We start from the raw sequence: 22,798 nt of genomic DNA on the forward strand, positions 1-22,798 counted from the left end.
GTGGGCCACTGGGGTTAAGATACTCCTTGGGAGCAGTGATGTTCTGCTCAGCGTGGCCGAAGATCTGAAGTTGTACTTGAGCTTGTGCTTGTGTATACTCGGGAATCCAGGGGAACAGAATCTCGGGAGGCAGGAATGAAATCTCTTCAAAGGTGAGGATTGGAAACTCTTGTGAGAGAGACAATTTTAGTGATTGACTCAGAGCTTACTGACATCTGGTGGGTTATTGAGAAATCCATGGATTCTGTCTTGGTCTCATCTGCCATTTATTGTGCAGAGCAGTTTGTTTGACCACAATTCGCCTGTTAATTTACATGTACCTTATATTAACCATGAATGTTACAGTATAAGATAGGTATTGTAAATTGTTTTATCTTTCTGATCTTGTATAGTAAAGTTTATTTTTGTTTGTTCAAAACCCACGGAGTCTTGGGGCTTTATCCACTGAACAAGTGTCCTAAATCTCATAACTTTGGCTGCTTTAAACAAAGTGTTAAACAAAATGAAACTAACCGACTCTTACCAAAAACTTGGGGGTCTGGTCAAGGATCGTAACATATGACAGCAGTTGACTGCAGTTCAGAATAGTTGACGATGAAATGCCTTGGGACATCCTGAAGATGTGAAGTATGTTATAAGTCAAGTTCTTGAGTATTTATATCTGTAGATTGGGATTCATTACTTTCAGTAGTGTGCAAGTGCATTTCTGATTGTGATAGTTTGATTGTCTAATTTGTAGTTGATATGTGGAAGCAGGAACCTAGTTCATGAGGGAGGTAGCAAGGCCTTTTGGCTAGAATAATAAAATAATTACTGAAAGAAGGAGACCCATTGAGTCCGTAGGGTTAATGCGATTTTTAAACTTCAAATCTCAAGGCCCGAACAGTGTTTGAGTCTGCTGGAGAAAATTAACTGTTGAAAGCTGCTAGTTTTGCACAAGTTCCTCAGACTGTTGAATAATGTGCTATACTCATCACGTACGATTATGTTAAAGCATCTTCACTGCAATTTAAACCTGCTGGCAGTGGATGTGAGATGGTTGCTTAAGAAGTATTGCCTCTGTGCTGCAATTTTGGAAAGCTGCAGCTTTATTAAAATAAAGTTAAAGACATGATGCTACCAGACATAAAAATTACGATTTATGCAAAAACATTGAATCCTCTATTTGTATAATTGTTTTAGTTGGCTACTGTAAAATAATTGACTAGTTTATTTTTTATTATAAATGTTATTTTTTTTTACACATTTGCTCAGATTTGTGAAACTTGACCACAAAACCAGCATGCTGCCTTAGACGCCATTATATACTATAGAGGTGTGCAGTCAGTAGCAAATCCCTATTCCTCCTCATTCCACCCGGTCATCTACCCTCCTCCTCAAGACCAGAGAACCTTCTTAAGCTGCTTTGATCTCTTGGGATCGCTGGCAAGATTGGCATTTATTACCCATCCTTTGCTTACCTGACTGAGTGCTTTGCTAGGCCACTTAAGATGGCAAAGTCAACCACATTGGTGTGGGGCTAGTCCTGTATGGGTTATAAGGAGCATGTTATTTCCTAAAGGATTTGTAAGACAATCTGACAGCTTCATGGTCTTTGGATTTTTCATTTTTAATAGTCATCTGATTGGTGGAGCAAAGATTTGTGCAGTAAATATGAGGGACCAGTGCTTATCTTTTGCATCCTATGTCTCTACAATGCATGGTGGAGCCCAGTAGGGTTGCAGAGACTGGATGTCTATTCACTGGCTAAAAGAGGAATCCTGGTGCAAATGTAGGAATATCTTTTTTGAAGGGTATTGTCATCACATCAAGTGAAAATTAATTGTACTTAGTGCTGGTAATTACTCTTGTTGTAATCACCTTTATTGACCACTCAATTTTAGTCTGCAGCATGTGTTGAGTTGCCTTTTGAATGTGCCTCACCCCTCTTTTTCTTTCCTCCTAGGCATGTGATTGTGAAAACTAGTCCAAACCATAGATTTGTCTTCACTGTGAAAAGTCATACCACCGTGCTTCCAGGGAGCATTGCCTTCAGCCTTCCGCAGGTAAAGATAGTTATAATGTACGTTGTGGTATAGACCCAAACTTGTAATGAGCAGTTAGCACTGATGAAATGGCTTGGGGTTTTTTTTTGGAGATAGTGAGGGGGGACTAAATGTATCTACTGTGAAGCATTTCTCTTTGATTATTCACTTATGAATGCAGTACTTCTCAAAACTGCTGTCACCATCTTCTATCTCAAAAAAACTAGTCTATCCTCCTCTGCCCTTGCAAACTAGTCCTCCCCATCTCTAACCTCCCTGCCTTTGAATGTGCTGTTACTTCCCAAATGAGTACCATCATTCACCCACAAGTCACTGTTTGAATTTCTCCACTTGGGTTTCTGCCCCTCTCTTGGCCTGAAGCAGCCCTAGACAGTGCCACTGATGACTTCCAATGACTGCTGCCATCATTATTATCCCTTCATGTGGTCTGTGATTTCTGCACCAATTGACACGACTGACTGCAGCGGGCTTCTGTAGTGCCTTTCTTCGTTTGTCCAGATCAGTGGGATTGGCCTTTCTTAGTTCCACTCTTAATTACATAGAATATGTAAAGAACCACTTGGCCCAACCAGCCCATTTTGGTATTTTCCCTCTACATGAGCAACTAGTTACTCATATTTGCCCATGATTTTCCCATGTTCCTTCAATCCATTTTTCCTCCTCCACCTATCCAATATAATCTTGAATATTAATGGTTTCTATCTCAATCACTATCCTTAGGGTTGAATTCCATAGCCTCACAGCTCTGAAGAAGTTTCTCCTGACCTCTGCTTTAAATTTCTTGTTTAGTTTTGTTCTTGACCCCTTAGAAACAATTTACACTTATCCACCCTATCATTGTTCCATTGCATCTGCAATGATTTGTGAAGCATTAACAGAGAAAGGCCCCATTTTAGCCTGTCTTTGTACTTGGACACTGCGTGCCATGAAAAAATACGAGTGTAGCTGCATTGTACCCTCTCTAAAGCATCAATATCCTCCTCCTTTATAGTGCAGAGCCCAATGCTGTACTGTACTTTCTACACTGACTATATCCAGCTCTACTTTTGTCCTGTCAGGTTGCTTCTCTTGTTCAACCTTGGATTATCCACATTTTCCTTCAGTTAAATGTTGGGAAGACTGAAGCCATTGTTTTTGCTTCCTGATGCAAGGTGTGCACTCCAACCACCAAGTTCATACTGCCTCCTGACCACTTTGGCATTCTATTCATCCTTGAACTGAGCTTCTGACCCCATATTCTGTACAACACAAAACATCATCTTCCATATCCACAGTAATGCTTACTTCCAGACTGACTATTACTGAAACCTTCCACAATGTCTTGCTACTTTCAAACTTAATGATTTCAATAATAAAACCGGAAAATGCTGGTAAAACTCAGCAGGTCTGGCAGCATCTGTGGAGAGAGGAACAGAGTTAACGTTTAGAGTCTATATGACTCTTCTTCAGAGCTCTCCACAAGTCAATGGCCTCTCTGCTATTGGCAACCCTTCCTTTGCTCCATTGCTGCTGTCCATGCCTTCAGCTGCCTATGTGCTGCATTCTGAAATTCTCACCCTTGCCCTGGTTAAAACTCATTGCTTGATCAAGCCTTCAGACTCTTTAACTTGGTGTCCATTTTTTTAAAGCTGTCTCTGAAGAGCCTTGGACCATTTTCTACCTTAATGGTGGTATAAAAGGTCTAGTAGTAGACTGGTGAGGCTTATTTGAGTTCCTTCAAAGTGTTTTCCAATTCAGTGGCTTTTGCATATATTCACACAAAGGTAAAAAACTAGACAAGTTAACCTTGCTCTTGCAGCTGCAATGCTGTTGTATTGAGGATCTGTTCAGAATGAATATCCACAAACCAAACATTGGTTTTATTTTTGCTATTTTCTCATGCTTCTACATAGCTTGTTTTCAGATTTGGCTTTGCAGTACTTTATTTTATTTTGTGCACATTATGGGAAGAATTTAACAGTCTGTAACATGAGATTTTGAATGACTGAAAACCCTTCCTGATGTTATTAAGAAAGCATGGCGATGGATGTTTTTAATCTCTCTCTTTGAAGTGTAAAAGTGCCATTTGAATTGCGTTCTTCTGACTATTTGGAGTTGGTCTGCATGTGGAAGGAGCATATTTTAAGATTTTTAATGCTGGATGAAGTTGTGATAATTACAGGTCTATCACTGTTCATAATGGTGACAGCTGAACATAGAAGTCAATGCACTTCACTATTCAATTTGTCTACTTTTTCCTATTGGGTTTTGAGTAGAAATTAGTTTATCTTTCAGCATTCCCGTTCTTTTCTTTTCCCTTGCTAACTTGAGCTCAAAGGCTTTAGTAAACTGTTTGAGGACTGGATCATTCGGAATTAACAACAAATTGTTTTCAAAAGCTTTACCAGTTCTGGCAGGAATTCTGCACGATCAAAATATTAAATATTATTGTGCTGGATGAACTGAATTTGGTATTTATAATATTAAATAAAGGCAAAAGATTTTCCATAAAACCTGTTTGTAATTGGTGTCAAAGATGGGAATGACCTTCACATTTACTGGACATGAACTTCAATTGAGTTTTCACTGGAGGACATTAGTTTACATTTAAATTGCAGTCTAAACTTTTTGGATTCTTGCAGCATTCCCTCTAGATTATTCCCAGATGTTTCTAAGAGCCATAATAGTTTTCACTGATAAACAGCTAAGGGGAAAGTGCCATCCATCCTAGTTGTGCAGTACAAATAGCTTGCTGATACCCAGCATAAGATCCAAGGTTGGAAGAGCACTTGTTATTGCGCTCTTCTGTCTAAATTTCAATTCAACATTCAAATTTTCACTCTTAACCCTCACTTATCTCTCAACCTAGTGGTTCCTGTTGTGTTCTTCTATTTGTTGCAGACATACCAATCACACAACAGGCATTGGTAAAGTAATGTGTGTTCTTTATTTGTAGATAAGACTATATACACACAATGGTAACTGGGAGGCTATGTAAAAAAAAGCCTGACCTGTAGCTTGTAGCTTGACTTCAGTAGTGGCGCTGTTGATCTGTAGCTGCCTTTCTGGACTTTGTGAAAGCTCTGCCCATGAAGCTCTGATTTTAGTGTGAAAATGGATGCAGGGCTGAAAAGGTAAATCAATCAGTGAAAAAAGACTTTTTACAGCCACCTTAAAGCTGTTGGGAGCTGCTATGAGACGGATTCTTCTTTCTTGGCCCAGTCTTGAATGTTTAATCATGTGCTGACCACCTGAGGATATGGTGTGCAGCAGCAATGGAGTCTCCAGTTCTATGGAGCTCAGCCTAGCACTACACCTCCCCTGGAGTCAGCTATGTTTGGCTGTTCCTGTACAAGTCTTTGCAGGTAGGCTCGGACTAGTCATGCTCTCCTGAATTTGAATGATCTTATCAGGATCGAGTGCCTGCTGGCTGGAGTGAGGTACAGTGTCCCAGAACGAAGGTACCATGTGTCGGATTCCTACAATGGTGCAGATTCACTTACATGCTGAGCACTTAATAGTTGTTTCACTTCCACATCAGTTCTTCTGTTGTGTGAAGGTTTGAGGCTTGTATATTTCTCAGTCTGAACTTCAAAATCATGCTGCCACCATGTTCTCTTTTATTTGTTGCAAACAAATCAATCGCACAAGAAGGATTGGTAAAACAATAAATGGGTTCTTTATTTGAAAATAAGTCTACATATGTGCAGGGGTAAACTGGGAGGCTATGTTGACATGCCTGACCTGTAGGACTGCTGCTTTGTTTTGTCTGCAGAGGGAGTAGACATCACATCCTGTTTCATAGTGGACAGTGATTGACAGCAGTTTATGATACGCTTCCTTAAAGGTGCATGGACATCACATCACAATATTCCCCTGACCCCTACCTTTCCCCATTATACGAATAAAAGGCTGCGCTTGTAAGTTTTATATGTCAAACTGATGATGGTTTCTCACAAATAACTTGTAACATTCGATGACCTCAACATAAAAACGGACCTTTCCATGCTTCAGGTCTGTGCTATTGTATTAGAATGTTATCTTTTTTCCATGTAACCACAAAAAGATATTCATTACATTTATTTTTCCCACTCCCATTCCATTGTTCTCCTTAACTTTCACTTCAATATAAGTATCAAATTCCCTTTCATAATTGCTGGGCTCTTGTTGAAATATTTGCCTCTGACAGTGGATTTCCCATTTGAATCACACGCTTGGAAGAATTTTTTCTGGCCTCCATATTTCAATTTCTTGGGCATATTCTGATTATTACATGTTTTGCTGGTGGATATGGAGTGGGTAAGAAGGGAAGCTCAACTTGTTGGCTTATCTGGCCTTTTAGGTGTTTTTTTTTTTGTTTTCATTTGGATTTGTGGATTGGCAGGGGATATGAATATCTACAAGAATTGGTTACCTTGTGTTGTTTGCGTTTCCAGTGAGCTCCAGCCAGGTTAGATTCCTTCAGATTAAACATTGACCCCATCAGAAATTTATATATGCAATGAATTCAATAATTTGCTTTCCTGATCAATTTGTTGCTGTTGGCACAGCAGCCCTGAAACATATTCAAGTATAATCTTCAGCTGATAACTGACTGAATTGCTACTCAAAATTTCATGATCAAGCCTTCAAATTGGGAAACATACGTTGCAGGTCCATATGCAGTGCTTTTCTATCCATGGTTGGGGTCAAACCAAGAAAAGCACGTTGCAGGCTCATATCTAGTGCCTCTGTCTATGGTAGGGCGCATTCATTTTCTTAAGCCTTTTCTTAAACACGGGTATGGGAGAGGCCTAACTATAATGATCAAACCTCCATGGATCTTGTTTGTATAAAATTTCTAACATTTAAATAGAGACCTCAACGGCTGCCTCCTGATGTATGAGCTGTTGGGGAATTGAGCTACCAGTTCTTCAAGACAATTCTGAGGATTTTCTAGGGTATACAAGTTTTTAAATGAATGCTGAGGTATGTCAAATAATTGGATTGACAAATTAAATTTGGAACAACACCTTAAGGTACATCAAGGCAATGTAATAAAGAGGTACGGTTTTAGGGTTGTAGAGGACAGGAAGTGCCCTTGCAGAGAGACTAGTGTGTAGGTGCAAAAGAGGCTTGGTAGAGTTGGTTTGGGGGCAGGATGTTTGAACTAGTTCGACAGGTAGATGATTTTATGGGAATATGGCTGGATTGCTATTCTGAAAGGTTGTCATCAAGTGAAGTGGAGGGCTGCTTTTCTCTGAACCTTTCTTTAGATAGGAATGTTTAAAATAGATAATAAATCATTGGACAAACGCAGTAGGCAGGCTTTGGAAATTGAGAAATAGAGCTGTTTCAATGATGGAGAGCACAAGCAGATGATCTGATGCATGGGACCATTCCCAAGCGCTGAAATCCTTTTTTTGGATCCCTTGAAGGTATTGTTGCACCATTTGTTCACCTTGACTCCACTCAGCTGATTATCATGTGAGAACCTGGGAACTGAGATGTATTGGCACTTTGGGTTTGAGGAGGGAAAGGCCATCAGAACCCAGTTGATCCTGTACGTGATCCTGTCCAGCAAAGCAGGCAAGATAGCAGTCACGAGTGGAAAGCCTAATTTATTTTTCTCTAATCCAGGGATGCTAAGGTCAATTGTTGTAAACCTTGCTGCCCTCCAGCCAGAATGAGCTTCATCAACACAGCCTAAATATTGAGCATTGGACTTTCTATTCTGGATTCTTAGTTTCAAGCTTTCTTTACCATTGAAATAGTTAACAGGGATTGATGCTGAGAATTCTAAAGTTCCCAGTTATACTGGCCTTTTTATACTTACTCTTCAATTTAATGCTGTTAATCAAGCAAACTGTTAAATCTGCCTGTTCAGATAGATCCTTGGGCTAATTTGTAATCTGGATGTATGTCAATATATGCTGTGGGAAGACTTGGCAGCATTGTAGAAAAGTACAAGAACAGAAGTATTACATTGATCCATCTTTTCAGTTTTGTACTAAATTACTTCTCTACCTTGTCACGATGCTCTAGAAGCACACAATGTACCAAATTAATTACCATCACTATTTTATGAAGTGCAGGATTTATAACTTTTGGTGGCTTGTTCAACAATTTGACTTTAAATATTTGAAGATTTGTAGTTTAAAAAATGCTGTCAGCATTGGCGGAGTGATGGAGTGTCCAGCACGGAGTTCAAGACTGTGGGACAAAGCACCATCTTGAGCACAATCTAGCCTGACTCTTTCAGTGTTGAGTGCAACACTGCCAGAGGTACCGTACAGTCTTTGAGATGGGAAACAGAACTTGGTTTCGCCTGCCCCCTCCAGATGTAAAAGAGCTCGTTGTGTGATTTGAAGGAGAGCAAGGGAGTTCTCCTGTCTAATATTTATCTGTCAATCAACAATGTTTTTTGAAAAGGGATTACCTGATCATTAATCTTAATACAGTTTGTGGAGGTTTGTTGTGCACAAATTTTGCATTTCCTTACAACGATGACTATGCTTAAAGACTACTGTATGAAGTTTTTTGAAGCATTTTGGAATATTCTGGTTGCGAATGTTTATATAAATGAATTTTTTGAACATTTAAAGATACTAATACAAATATATTGTTTGACAGAGATACTTCATTTCTGAAAACCCTACAGTGTACAATAAATTTCATAACGCAATGAGCTATTTTTTCCGCACTTTTGCAACCTATCTATGCAAGTGAGTATAGTGGTGCCATTCCACTTAGGAAGGCAACCCATAGTGTCCCATTCTTGAGATATCAACCAAATGACAGTGCTGGCTTTGTTAACTTCCGTATTGAAACACTGCATTTGTTGCATGCTTCTCAAGTTACCCCTGTGCAATAGTATCACCTCTGGCCTCATGGCGTAGGATCGAAGCCCCCTTTTACTGATTGCACTCCACGCAGGTTGCCACATGCATTTTCTAGCTACAACTAGAGAATACGTTTTAAGTGACCCTAAAGGAACGGAACACCCCTTGCCTTTCTTCTTTTAAGCGACAACAGGAGAATTGAGGGATATGGCGGGCAAGCAGAAAAGTGGATTTAAGGCCACAATCATATCAGCCATGAACTTAGTGAATAGTGGAGCAGGCTCGACAGGCCGAATGGCTGCCTCCTATTTCTTATGATTAGGAGCTTACATTTGTATATATCCTGTTATGTCCTCGTGGCATCCCATCTCTAAGCACTTTGCCACCTGTAAATTACCTTCAAAGTGCATTGATTGTTATGTAGGCAAGTGCAGTGACTGAATGAAGAGAGAAAATAGTACATTTGTCACTCTTTTCAGCCATCAAACAATTTTGGTCACCCCAGTAATGCACAAAATGATTTCCAGGTTTTGCACATTTCTGGCATGGTAAGTGCACTGTACCCTTAAATTATGCCTCCGTTTGGCTCGAGTGTCAAGTACACTGCCATTGCCCATCTTTGCTAACCCTCTTCATGACTCACCAGTAGTGGCTTTGGGGTGACTTTGTAATCTTGGAAAAGACCAATGGGATCCAACACATTTTGAAGTATTTAAACATGCAAACTATTTTCATTGTAGTTCTGCATAACTGACTGTCTGAAATAGGGAAAATTCAGGGTGGCGGCGGTGATGTGTTGAGGTGAATGATGTACTGTGGTATAGGAACCATTCTTCAGCTTATTATGTAACATTGCTATAGCCTGCTCTTTGAGTCTTGTGAATGTTTCACTGTTCTTAGAATTGTCATTGTACACATCGTCCACCAAATATGAAGGCCTTGCAGCCAAGGAAAGGACTATTGTGATTATTGGAACAGTGTTTGAGCACTAGCTGCATTTTTCAAAGGAAGTATGTGTGTCATAAGAGACAAAATGTTTAATCTTTTATTGTCTTTGTATAAGCAATTTTCCAAGACAGAAGACTAAGTTTTAGTTAAAAGCATGATTTCTGCCTATTCTGGACGTCTTATTTTGTAAAAACAGTATTAAAAATAATCCTTCACTTTTTCTATTAAAGGTGATTTATTGAAGCAATGCTGTTACATTAACTGGTTATATTTTTTTTGCAGAGAAAATGGGTGGGGCTCTCCATTGGTCAGGAAGTGGAAGGTATGTTTCCTTTTATTGCTTAATTAACACATTTTCCAATTGTGAAGCAGAAATATAAACAATTTACATTTATATCTAACATAGTGAGCACAGTTTGTAAAGCATGATGTGTTTGTACGTACTTATAAAAGCTAATGTAATAGACATGCACAAGATATTGTCACATCAAATGCAATGTTAACTCAATGCTATACAGTATTGAAATACACAATAATTATCATGAGATATCTTCTAAGAAAAAGATCCTAAGGATTGGTTTCAGAGCAAGTGGATAAAATGTAGACATGGCTAGTGGGAAGAAGAGGGCTCAGAGGCCTCTTCTTCAAAAAAAGTAAGTAGTGTTGCTAAAAGGACATGACTGGTAGTGATATTTGAGGAAAATAAGTCATGGCTGGACGAACTTGTCATTGAGGTTTAGTAAATGCATAATTTGTTCTGCCTAAGCATATGTTTAAGATATAAATATCTGTACCAAGATTGAGTGAGATGTCAATTTCTTTTATTGCAGATGGATTTACTTAAGTGAGAAATATTCCTAAAGATATTGGAGAGGTTACTGACCCCTTCCCAGTTCCTTTCCTTTCATTTAGGGAAGCATTCAACAATGCATTGTGGTGTGGCAAATGAAACACCTTTCTAGACCCAAGTGAAAAGGTTGGATCATATACAGCCTTTTACAATTTTACATACTGACCAACTTCTGGAGGAACTGCCATCCCAACTGAATTGTGGAAAACCCTCCTATGTGATTTTCCAAAAAGCATTTGATGGTTCTATTACTATAATGACTATTATTGAATGTGCATATGTTGAGGATTTAGGACAAAATCTGGGAATGGAATTTTAAAAATGGGGAGGAAGCAGCAGATATTTTCATGGGGGTTATTTTGGGACAGACAAGTACTGTTAGTGCCCCAGGGATGATTGGACCAGTTCATATTTTACATTCATGAAATTCACAAGTATAGCCAAATAGGAGGCACAGTTCAATTCAAGAAGGCAGCTTGAGAAATACAAGGTAAATTGAATAAAATATTTTGATATATGAAATAATTAAGAATGAAATTTGAGCAGTCTAAGGCAATGCGTCCAAAACCTTTTCACTTTGTGACCCATTTTGAGGCTTGCAAATTGCTGTGACCCCAGGGTGGGGGAGGGGGGCACTTGTGGCGATGGCATTGGGTCATAGCAGTGAATGGTGGGGGTGGGTGGGTGTTGGTGTTCAAACTACTGATTATTTTTTTAAAAAACACTTGGCCTTTCACTGGCTTTTTGGAGCAGGAATCAGGTCCCAAAGATAAGTCAGTTAGGCCAGGCCCTTCATTGGGGGAAAAAACCCTAGGTATGATTTCAAGGGGCCTCACAGCCGTTAGCATTCAGTCTGAGCTCCACGGCAACCATTGCTGCCTCGGAGCTTGTCACCCCAAAATCTTGACTCATGATCCCACTGGAGGTCATGACCTTTAATGGTTTTGGAAACCCTGGTCTTGGGCTTTTGGCAGACTTGATGCTTTTTCAACAAAGCACATAAAATGCTGCCCTATACAACATAATAATAGAGTCCAAGTTAGGCAAAGATATCTTCAAACTGTTTGTTGTGCTAAGGTATGGTCACACCTTTAGAATTTTTTCTATTTCTGGCTGCAAAGACTTTAAAATGCTTGAGATGATTCAGAAAAGAGCCAATAGTTAATCTTTGGTGTCAGAAAAGATTGGAGAAACATGGTGCAAAATCTGGGACGATTCCACCCTAAGTGCGGTAGCGGGCGGGTAAAATGTTTTACCTGCCAGCTGCAATGGCGGGTTTTCAGGCGGTATTGTCCCAAAACCACCGTATTACTTATGCATTCTTGGGAAACGCGATGTTTCCATAATGGAGAGGCTGTCATTCGCCTGCCACGCTACTTCCTCATGCCAGGCACCACATTTAAAGTATAGCCACGCTCAGTGCTTCCAGCCCAGGACAGCAGCAAAGAAGACATGGCCCCGAAAGGCAAGAAGACTGCAATCCTCGAGCGCCTTTTGGACGCTGTGGAGGCCTGCTTTGATGTCCTCTACTCTCGCTCTGGCCGCAGGAGGGGCAGCTACATTACCACTATGGCTTTGTAGGGCAGTGGCAGTGGTGATTAGTGTCAATGCTGCACAGAAGAGGTTGGCCATCCAATGCAGATAGAAGATGAATGATCTAATCTGTGCAGCCAGGGTATGGCAACCATCTCAACACTCTAAACTCTCACACTCAAGCCAATTACACATTCACTGGCATCTTGCTCACTGTCAGTTCAAGGGACATTGCCAACCATTCTCTCTCTCTCACACACCCTCACATGTCCATCTGGCCTCATCTCCTCTGGAGACTTCCTCCTCAGCCCTCATCATCTTGAGGCCACATGCACAGATCAACATGTGCCCCCTCACATGGGATACCCTCCCTCCACAGTACAGTTCCAGCAGCCTCTTCACTTGCCTGAGGCCACTTCTCTCCCTCCCCCAAGCAAGATCTTGCCCTGCAGCTATTGAGATGCCACCCACATATGGCTGATCTGGTAGGTAGATCTGTGAGCCTCCCAAAAAGCGATGTGGTCTGTGAAGCCTGTCGCTGATGACTGAGTGCTGACCAAAGCAAGATGGGTAAACAAACCTTGAAGTCCCGAGTGAAGTGCAGCCCGCCAAGTGCACGCCTTATATATGTCGTTGTGAAACACATCAGCGTGTTTTCCCGCCGATGTGGGCAGACGATCCATCAGGGGGAATGAGTCCGGCAGGCTGGCCTTATAATGATTTGCTGATGTGTTACAAAGAGGCTTTCGATGATGGGGAATGCAGCCCGTCTTTGAAAAGTGGTAACCACCTTGAATTGGACATTGGTCACATAGCCCTGAACTCTAGAATTATGGTCCTCAAAGTTCAGACAACCTTGCACTAATTTAATTTGGATTGGCCTATCCTGCGATCTTAAAGCAGAATTCAGGAGTTGTGGTTTTCAACATTATTCAATAGATTGGTGTGGTGTTTTACCTTGTGTTTCTCCCTCTCTCCCTCCCCACCTCTGAGTGTAGCAGAGATGTACCTTTTGCTTCAGGGCAAGAAAAAGCATTGTTAACCTTTAATTGATCCTACGGAATTAATTGTGATAAATAACATTGGTTTTAATTGGATGCAAAAATTATTTAAAAAAAATAATTGCAACATTTTACAGTGGGAAATGTGAAGAAACACTGGCTTTAGTGAGGGAGTTTAATAGTGAGATTTATTATAGCCATTACTATAACACCTGTTTGGTGTTATAACACTGCTGCTAGCACAGGTGTCATAACAAGTACTGACGACTGCTAGACTGATCACTGGCTTATCTGACCTGCCATTTCCATCAGTCTGTGCCCCCAAGCAGCAGAGGCAACTGAAGCGATGCTGCAAGAAAATGTGCCTTCTCAGTCATACCCTCACAGCCAATTTCTCAACCTCCAACCAGTAGGTGCTATAGGGCCTGGTCAACCTAAAAGTCCAGCATAAAAAGCATCTGCGAAGAGGTTCTTGGTGTCTCTACCAGGAAACATTGTGTCTGGTTTGATGAAAACGACCAAGGACCTAATCGGACTTAATAGAGCCTAAGGCAAAGCTTTCAATGACTGGAAGCTTCAGGCCTCAAGTGAAAAGGTGGTTGAAGATAGTGGTACAGCATAAAACCCATGGTATAAACAACATATGGTGGGTGGAAAGAGTGCAGCAGTCCCAACAACTCTCAGACACCAATGATATATGCAGTTTCATTAGCGCTGTCAAAATGATCCATGGCCTAAGTGCTCAAGGGCCCACCCCACTGAGAGCCAAGCGTGGAGGAGAACTCAAGGACAAGGAAGCAGTCAGTGCTCACTACAGAGAACATTTTGAAGGACTCCTCAACTGAGACTCTGCCTGCAAATTGAACACACTCAACTCCATTTATCAATACCTGAATTGGCCTCCATGCTACCCTGGTCTGGAGTGAAGTTGAAAAAGCCATTCAGTAGTTGAAAAACACATAGCTTTGGCTATGCTGAAATTCTGAAATCCGACGCAGATGCATTCTTGGCAAGGCTGCACATGATCATATCCCTCATCTAGGAAGAAGAGCACATGCTAGAGGATCTCTGGGACACTGATTGTGACTATATTCAATAAGGGAAATCAGTCCAATTGTGGTAACTACAGAGTGTCTGCCACAGGGAAGGTTATTGCAAGGGCCCTTCTTACCTGCCTGCTCCCTGTAGCTGAGGAACTCTTTCCAGAGTCGTAATGTGGTTTTCGCCCATGGAGAGGCACTACAGACATGATTTTCACTGCTTGGGAACTTTAAGAAAAAGGAACGGCGTCAACCATTGTACATGGACTTTTTCAACCCCACATAAGTCTTTGACCCTCCCTTACTTTTGACTTTGTCAGCTGCAAAGACTTTTGGAGTATTCTGCCCAAGTTAGGCTGCCCTCAGAAATTTGTCACCATCCTCTGCCTACTCCTTGCTAACATACAAGCTGTGATCCTCACCATTGGAACAATTACAGATCCTATTTCAGTGAAAACTGGGGTCGTACAAGACTGTCATTACACCAACTCTTTATTTCCTCAGTGCAATATCTCCAGCAAATTGCCCAGAGGTGTGGAGATAATCTACAGAACAGATGGGAAACTGTTCAAACCTATGCCTTCTTTAATCCAAAACCACTCCAACCTCAGCTATAGAGCTTCAGTATGTCAATGATGCTTGTGTGTGCTTACTTAAACTGAGTTCCAGTCATTGTCAATTCCTTCTCCTTGGGAAAGTGGATGTTCCACTAAACCCCTGGAAAGCTAAGGCCCTCCAACTAGCTCCCATGGCATAACTCCTCCCCATCAATTAAGACCTTGGGACATATGGACATATGGGACATTTTCCGAATCTTGGAAACCTCCTCTCGATAAAGGCAGATATGGACAACAAACTCAACATCACCCCTATTGTGTCAGCTCAGCCTCCAGCTGACTGGGGAAAAGAGTATTTCAGAACTGGTATCTCAAACCTGAGACTAATATGTTGGTTTACTGTGCAGCAGTGCTCCCTGCACCCCTACAAGTTTCGGAGACTTGGACAGCTCAAAGCACTGGAGAAGCACCATCAGCGATGCTTTTGCAAGATCCTCCAAATCCATTGGCAAAAGGCGGTCCAACAGCAACCCGCTCTCCCAAGCCAACATGCCTGGCGTCAAGTTGCTAATCATTTAAAAACAAGTCCACTGGGTGGGACATGTGGTTCGTATGTCTAACACCAAAGCATCCTTGAAGATGTCGAGCATCCTGCTGACTGATGGGAGTTCCTGGTTTGTGACCAACCAAAATGGAGAAGGCTCACCTGGGAAGGCATGAAACACATCAAGACACTTTGTCAGGAATGTGCAGAGGTGAAGTCAAGGCATCGAAGGGAGCGCACACACGTCCAAATGATCCCATCTGTCCAAGCTTTCTCGCACCACCTGCTCCATGTGGCAAGAGTTTGCAGATCATGCATTGGACTTATCCGCCATCTCAGAACTTGTTGAACTAGAATGGAAGCAGGGGAGTCAGTGGTGTAGAAGTGTTGTCACTGGGCTAGTAATCCAGAGACCCACGGCAATGCTCTGGGGATCTGGGTTCAAATCTCACTAAGGCAGCTGGTGGAATTTGGATTTTTAAAAAAATCTGGAATTAGAAGTCTAATGATGACCATGAAGCCATTGTTGATTGCTGTAAATACCCATCTGATTCATGAAGTTTCCCATCCTTAGCTGGTCTGGTCTACATGTGACTCCAGACCCACAGCAATGTGGTTGACTCTTGGGATTCCCTTTTATGTTAGCTACCAACCCCTTTTCATGCTCTTTCCTTTTCTTATTGGTTTTTTCACTTCTGCTATGGCCCTTCTGTATTCAGCCTGATTTCCCGTTGTATTTTCTACCTGACATCTGTCATACACGCACTTCTTTCTTTGCACCTTCACCTCTATCATTCTTGTCATCCAGGATGTTCTGGATTTATTTGTCCTACCTTTCCCCTTCAAGGGAATATACCTTGATATTGCCTGCATTACTTTTTCCTTAAAGGTGGCCCGTTATTCAGCCAGTCTTTTCTGCCATCATTTGATTTTCATTCATTCGATTCAGATGCATTCTCATCCCATCGAAGTTGGCTTTCCCCCAATTAATTATCCCTGGTCTGGATTGTTCCTTGTCCTTCTCCGTGGCCACCCAAACCTTATGATAGAATGGTAACTATCTCCTAAATGCTCTCCCGCTGATATTTGATCCACTTGGGACAAATAATTTCCGAGAACCAGGTCCAATAGTGCCTATCCCCTCATTGGACCGAAGAGAGTTCTTTGTCTGTGTTTGTGCCTGAACAGAACACTTGAACATAGAAACCGAAGTAGGCTGTTCCACCCCTCAAGCCTATTCCACCATTCAATTAAATCTGTATCCCAACTCTATCTACCTGCACTGACTCAGTAAGCCTTAATACCTATGCCAAGCAAAAGTTTATTACTCAGTTTTGAAATTTTCAATTGACCCAGCACCAGTAGCTCAAGGGGTGGTGGTGGTTGGGGCCAGGGTGTGGTGGGGTGATCATTGTGATTGAATTCCAAATTTCCATTGCACTGTGAGGGGTGCTTCCTGACATCACCTCAGAATGCCCTAGTTCTGAGTTTAAGATTATACCCCTTGTCCTGTACTCTCCTAGCAGAGGAAATGATTTCTGCCTATTTACCTGATGAATTCTTTAAACATTTAAGAACTTGGATATGTTAATTTGATCACCCCTTAATCTTCTATACTCATGGCAATAGCAAGCTTAGTCTATGGAACCTGTCCACGTTTAATTTAACCTGTTTATCCCAGAAGTTAATTTTGAAATGTTTAGATACTGGCAGCTGTAAATTAATTCCAGGTAGGTGTCAAATGTGACCAGGATGTTCAATGGATTTCCTGGGCACTCCTTATAGTTGACTTGATGCTGCACTGATTTTATGCTGTGCTGTCAAACAGAAGTTAACAATTGCCCTTTCTGGATAATCTCAAACCACTTCTTTCACCAGCTATGTTGCATTCTGATTCCATATTTATAATATATGCATATAGTTACAATGTAAATATCATGGAGAATTTTGGTTTTTCACTTTCACTGCAACCTAATTCACTTGAGAAGCATCTTTATTCAACCTATTGTGGCACAGTTTTTATTATCTCTGCCACTTGTGAAAGACCAAGCCTGTGACAGATTAATGTGGCTGTGCTCTTGCCAAGATATTGAAGTTATGTAACCAAAATTACAAAATGCCATGCATTCTATTAAAATAGAAGTTCTGATCGCATTTGTTTTCTAAAATCAATTTTCTTCTGTCCAAGAGCCCTTAATTTCTAGGTTGGGAATAGTTCCTCTGGATCTCTGCAGATTGGTGAATTTTTGTGTGGCCTTTAACAGTCACTGTCAAGCTATTAGAATCATAGAATGGTTACAGCATATGTGGCAGCCATTCAGCCCATTGTGTGTATGTTGGCTGTCTGCAAGAGCAATTCACCCAGTCTTTCCCTGTGGTCTTGCAAACCTTTCCTCTTTTAGATAATGATCCAGTTCTCTTTTGAAAGCCACAATTGAATCTGCCTCCACCATGCTCTCGGGCAGTGCATTCCATATTCAACTGTAGAAAAATTGCATCTGAACCCAGTCCTACTCTTGGCCAATGCTCACCTGCACATTATATTAAATCTCCTCTTGATCTCTCCTGTCCCTTTATCTGTAAGCTTCTTTAGCCAGGCTCCATTTGAAATCTGATGCTTTGATTCTGGCCTTACTGCATTTGACTCTTTCTTCATCCCACCTTAGTCACTGTGGCCTGTCAGTGGTACAGCTATGGCACTAAGGTGCACGAAGAGTTCAGTGCACTTGGTCAGCCAGAGTGTACCATGCTGAATAATTGGAGATTATCTTGTCAACCTCTATATAATTGGTGCTCTCCATGGTCCTGATTGGCATCTTTCAATTAGTACATACCCTGTTGCAAGAATCAAACAGAAGGATGATGCTTGGCTGGAGAAAAAAACGATTATTGTGCAAGCTAGTACATAAATTGTATCATTGTGCCATCTTAGTGATGTGATGGCTCTGGAGCAGCAAAGAAAAGTGCAGTAAACCCAGATCTTTTGGCATCTATATAAGTTGGGTGTGGTTTTTTTTTGTTCAACAAACTAGAATGCGTGTTAATGAGTAAGGTGGTTAAAGGTGCTGCCTGGTGATGCATTAAGTCATATAGACAAAAGGCTTGATAAGGTTAGTTTATGAAAAGGTAGAGCAGGTTGTGTGTCTGGACTGCAGAATGAGAGTTTGTGGATGGCGAGATTGTGCCGAGTAAGCATGTCTGCAGGAGATCTCTACATCTCTAATCTCTCCAACTCAGAATTACTGAGGGACACTAGGAGTTGGAGAAACTCTGACATAAGGGAAGGGAAGAATTTCTGGATAGTTTTATAAAGAATGCAGTCACATTCCAGAGGAAGACACGGGTTCAGCAAAGGGAGGGAAGGATTGTTAGGGAATTGGGTAGTGGGGATTTAGAAGAGGTTGGGAAGGAGGTTCAGTCCAAAAGCTATAATGTACTGGCTACTTGTGAGAACAAGGAGAAAGACTGCAGGGACGGGTACAGCCACAATGCAAAGCAAGGCACTGTGGCTCTAGGCAAGAAGAGCAGAATAGAAGTATAATAGTAATAGGGGACTTTAGGGAATAGATAGAGTCATGTACAAATTCGCGTGGGACAAGATTGATCAGGAAAATTAACATATGTCGAAAGAGGGGGGCCAAGCGGACAGTATTCCATCATACTCTGATTTATGCCTTGTAGATGGGAGTAAATCTTTGGGGACTCTGCAGAATATCCAGCGTCTGACCTCTTGTAGCCACAGCATTTATTTAGCTGATCCAGTTAAGTTTTTGATAATTAATGATCCCAGGATGTTGGTGGTAGGGAGAGCACAAGGAACTGAATGGAATAAAATATTGCATTAATCATCAGCCAAGATCCACACTTCTGCCCTTATGGAAGGAAGGTAACTGATAAAGCAGCTGAAGATTATTGCATCTACAATAATGCCCTGAGGGACTCACGCAGCGATAGGCTGGGGCTGAGTTGGTTGGTCTGCAACAACTACAACCATGTTTCTTTTGTGCTAGGTATGATTCCAGCCAGTGGAGGGTTTTAATTCTTGTTGATTTCCATTATACTCTGGTTTCTCAACACCACATTTGACTAAGTGTCAAAGGCAATCCATCTCACCTCATCTCTGAAGTTCAGCTCTACTGCCCATGCTTGGTTCAAGGCTGCAGTGAGGTCTGGAGCAGTGTGGTTCTGGCAGAATCCAAACTGAGCATCGGTGAATGGGATATTATTAAATGCTACTTGACAGTTTGCTAATGATTGGGAGACCGGGGCAGAAACTGGCTAGGTTTGATTTGTCCTACTTTTTGTGGACAGGACACAGTTGGGCAATTTTCCACTTCAGTGAATAGATGTCAGTGTTGTAGCTATACTTGAACAGCTTGGCTAAAGATGCAACCAGTATAGGGTGCAGGTCTTCCAATACTACACCCTGTAGTGCTGTTAAGATGTTGTTAGGACCCATAGCTTCTGCTATATCTAGTGCACTTAGCATGAAATGAATCTAATCAGCTGAAGACTGGCTTCTGTCATGATGGAACACTCAGATGGATCTTCCACCCTGTACATCTGATGGAATATGACTGTAAATGCTTCAGCCTTGTCTTTTGTGCTTGTGCTGGGCTCCCCTAACATTGAGGATGGGGATGTTCATGGAGCTGCTTCCTCCTCCCATTGTTTAATTGTCGTCCTCCGGTAACAACTTGATGTGGGAAAACTGCAGAGTTGTGACCTGAAATGTTGGCTGTGAGATAGCTTAGCTGTGTTTATAGCATACTATTTAGCTTGCAGCAGCAACAGCTTTTAAAGTGCCTTCAATGTAAAAATAAAATACAAGAACACTTCAAAAGAGCTTTACAAGGCAACATTTGACACCAAGCCATATAAGACAATTCTGGGATAGATAGTACAAACCTTAGCCAAAGTGAGAGATTTTAAGAAGCATCTTAAGTGAATTAGATGCAGAAAGTTTTCAAGAGACAAGTCCAGTGCATAGGGCCTTAGCAGTTGAAGGGTTAGGGTTAGGTGGTGGAGCAATTAAACCTGGGGATGCTGAAGAGGCCGTAATAATGAATGTGGATTCTTGGAGGGTTGTGGGGTGGGTAAGATTAAAGATGGGGAGGGGTAGAGCCATGGAGGGAATTGAAAAAATAAATGAGAATTTTCAAATCCAGATGTTGCTTGACTGGCAGCCATTGTATGCCAGTGAGCAAAGTGATGGGTGAATGGGGCGATTAAGGACATAGCCAGCAGAGTTTTAGATGATTTGAAGTATAGATGGTAGGACATGGGACGCGGCCAGGACTAGGTTAAGATAACTCTAGACTTGACTAATAAAGGCATGGATAGGGTGTTTTGGTAGCTGATGTGCAGAAGTAGGGTGGAGTTGAGCATTGTTGTAGAGACTGAAATAGGCGGTCTTGGAGATGGAAGCTCATCTTGGGGTGAAATATTACACACAGGTATATCCTGGATGGTGATGGAGGAGTCTGGGATGTTGGCTGAAAGTGTGATTTTTGTGCCTGTGTCTATGTCAAGTTGATGCTTGACTACTCCATGGGACAACTCTCTCAATTTTGGCACAAGCAACCAGATATTTGTGGCCTCTGTTACTAGGGAAAGGAGTTTGTAGTGGGGACCAAACACCATGGCTTCAGTCCTTCCAGTGTTTAATTGGAGGAAATTTCTGCTGATCCAGTACTGACAACATTAATGGTTGGGTTGATGTGCTAAGTAACGTTCATGCCACAAATGCCAGGTAATGAGCATCTCCACGGGAGAATCAAACTATCTTCCCATGACATTCAATGGCATTAGCATCGCTTGATCTCCTAAGCATCAATATTCTGGGGTTTGCCATTGGCTAGAAACTTAACTGGAGCAGCCATATAAATACTATTGCATCAAAAGCAGGTCAGAGGCTGAGAATTCTGCAGCAAGTAACTCACCACTTGACTCCCCAAAGCCTGTCCATCGTCTACAAGGCATAAGTCAGGAGTGTGATGGACTATTTGTCACTTGCTTGGATGAGTGAACTCCCAACAACACTCAAGCTTGACACCATCCAAAACAAAACAGATTGGCTCCCCATCTACCACCTTAAACTTTCACTCTCTCCACCACTGGTGCACAGTGGCAGCAGTATGTATCATATACAAGGTGTCTTGCGACAACTTGTCAAGGCTCTTATGGCAGAGCTTGGAAATCCATGTCCTCTACTACATAGAAAGACATAGACAGCAGATGTATGGGAACATCTCCACCTGCAAACTCCCCTCAAAGCAACACACCATTCTGACTTGGAAATGTATTGTTGTGCCTTCACTGTTGCTGGGTAAAAATCCTGGAACTTCCTCCTTAACAGCACAGGGGTCTACCTATATTACATGGACTACAGCGGTTCAAGAAGGTGACTCAACACCAACTCCAATGGCAGTTAGGGATGAACAACAAATGCTGGCTTTGCCATTGACTCAAATCTCAAAGAATAAAAAAACAAATTCTAGTAATTTAGCAACAGTGGCGGGGTCAAGAGAGCTGATGGTGAGGTAGAGCAGGGTGTCATCATTGTATATTTGAAAGCTAATGCTGTGTTTTTGGATAATGTATGCAGCCCTGTGTTGTAGGTCAGCAATTTGGCATCTCATTTTCAGCTGCATTTGGCACTACTGGCATCTGATGCATGGGAACTCCACAGCCTGCAAGTTCCCCTGCAAGACTCATATCAGACTGACTTGTAACTGAATTGCTGTTCCTTCACTGTCAAAAACCTGGAGCTCCCTTCCAAACATTGTGTGCACCTGCACCACATGGACTGAAGCGGTTCAAAAAGTTGGCTCGCCGCCGCCACCACCTCAAGGGCACTTAGGGATGGGCATCAAAGCTGGCCTTGCTAACTATGTTCACATCTTAGCTTGATGGTAATTATAATGTGGGTCATGAAGTTATATATTGTGGTGGAATAAATTCTGTTGCTGAGGGCCCTGAGGATCCCCAGTTGAGAGTTGCTAGATCTGTTCTGAATGTAGCCCATTTCCCATGGTGATAGTGTCACACAACATGATTGAGGGTGTCCTCACTAAAGCTAGAACCTGGTTTCCACAAGGACTTTGCAGTGGTCACTTCTACCAATATTGTAATGGAGAGATTCATCTGCAAATGGGTAGATGGATGAGGCCAAGTGAGTTTTTCTTTGATGTTGGTTCTCTAATCACCTGCCGCGGGCCCAGACTCATAGATATGCCCTCTCAAACTGTTCAGCTGGTGAGTGGTGGCGTATTCAGCCATGCTTGGTGATGGGCATTGAAGTTCCCCAGCCAGACTGCATGCTTTGTCCTTGCTACGCTCAATGCACCCTCCAAGTAGTGTTCAACATGGAGTACTGAATCATCAGCTGAAGATGATAAATATATGGTAATCAGGACATTTCCTTGCCTATATTTTACCTGATGCCATGACACCTCATGCATTCTGTAGCTATTGTTGA

General features: G+C 41.7%; 1 protein-coding gene across 6 annotated transcripts in view; it reads left to right on the forward strand.

Moving 5' to 3' along the window:
• LOC121268930 (vesicle-fusing ATPase) overlaps positions 1-22,798 on the forward strand; it is a 249,069-nt gene that overhangs the window by 39,531 nt on the left and 186,740 nt on the right. For all 6 annotated transcript variants that reach the window (XM_041173206.1, XM_041173204.1, XM_041173207.1 and 3 more), the window contains exons 3-4: positions 1,946-2,045; positions 10,076-10,115. In XM_041173206.1, coding sequence (XP_041029140.1) covers positions 1,946-2,045; positions 10,076-10,115 — 140 coding nt within the window. The remainder of the gene's footprint in view (positions 1-1,945; positions 2,046-10,075; positions 10,116-22,798) is intronic.

Source organism: Carcharodon carcharias, chromosome 23 (genome assembly GCF_017639515.1).
Source record: "Carcharodon carcharias isolate sCarCar2 chromosome 23, sCarCar2.pri, whole genome shotgun sequence".
In the NCBI taxonomy this organism is placed as follows: Eukaryota; Metazoa; Chordata; class Chondrichthyes; order Lamniformes; family Lamnidae; genus Carcharodon; species Carcharodon carcharias.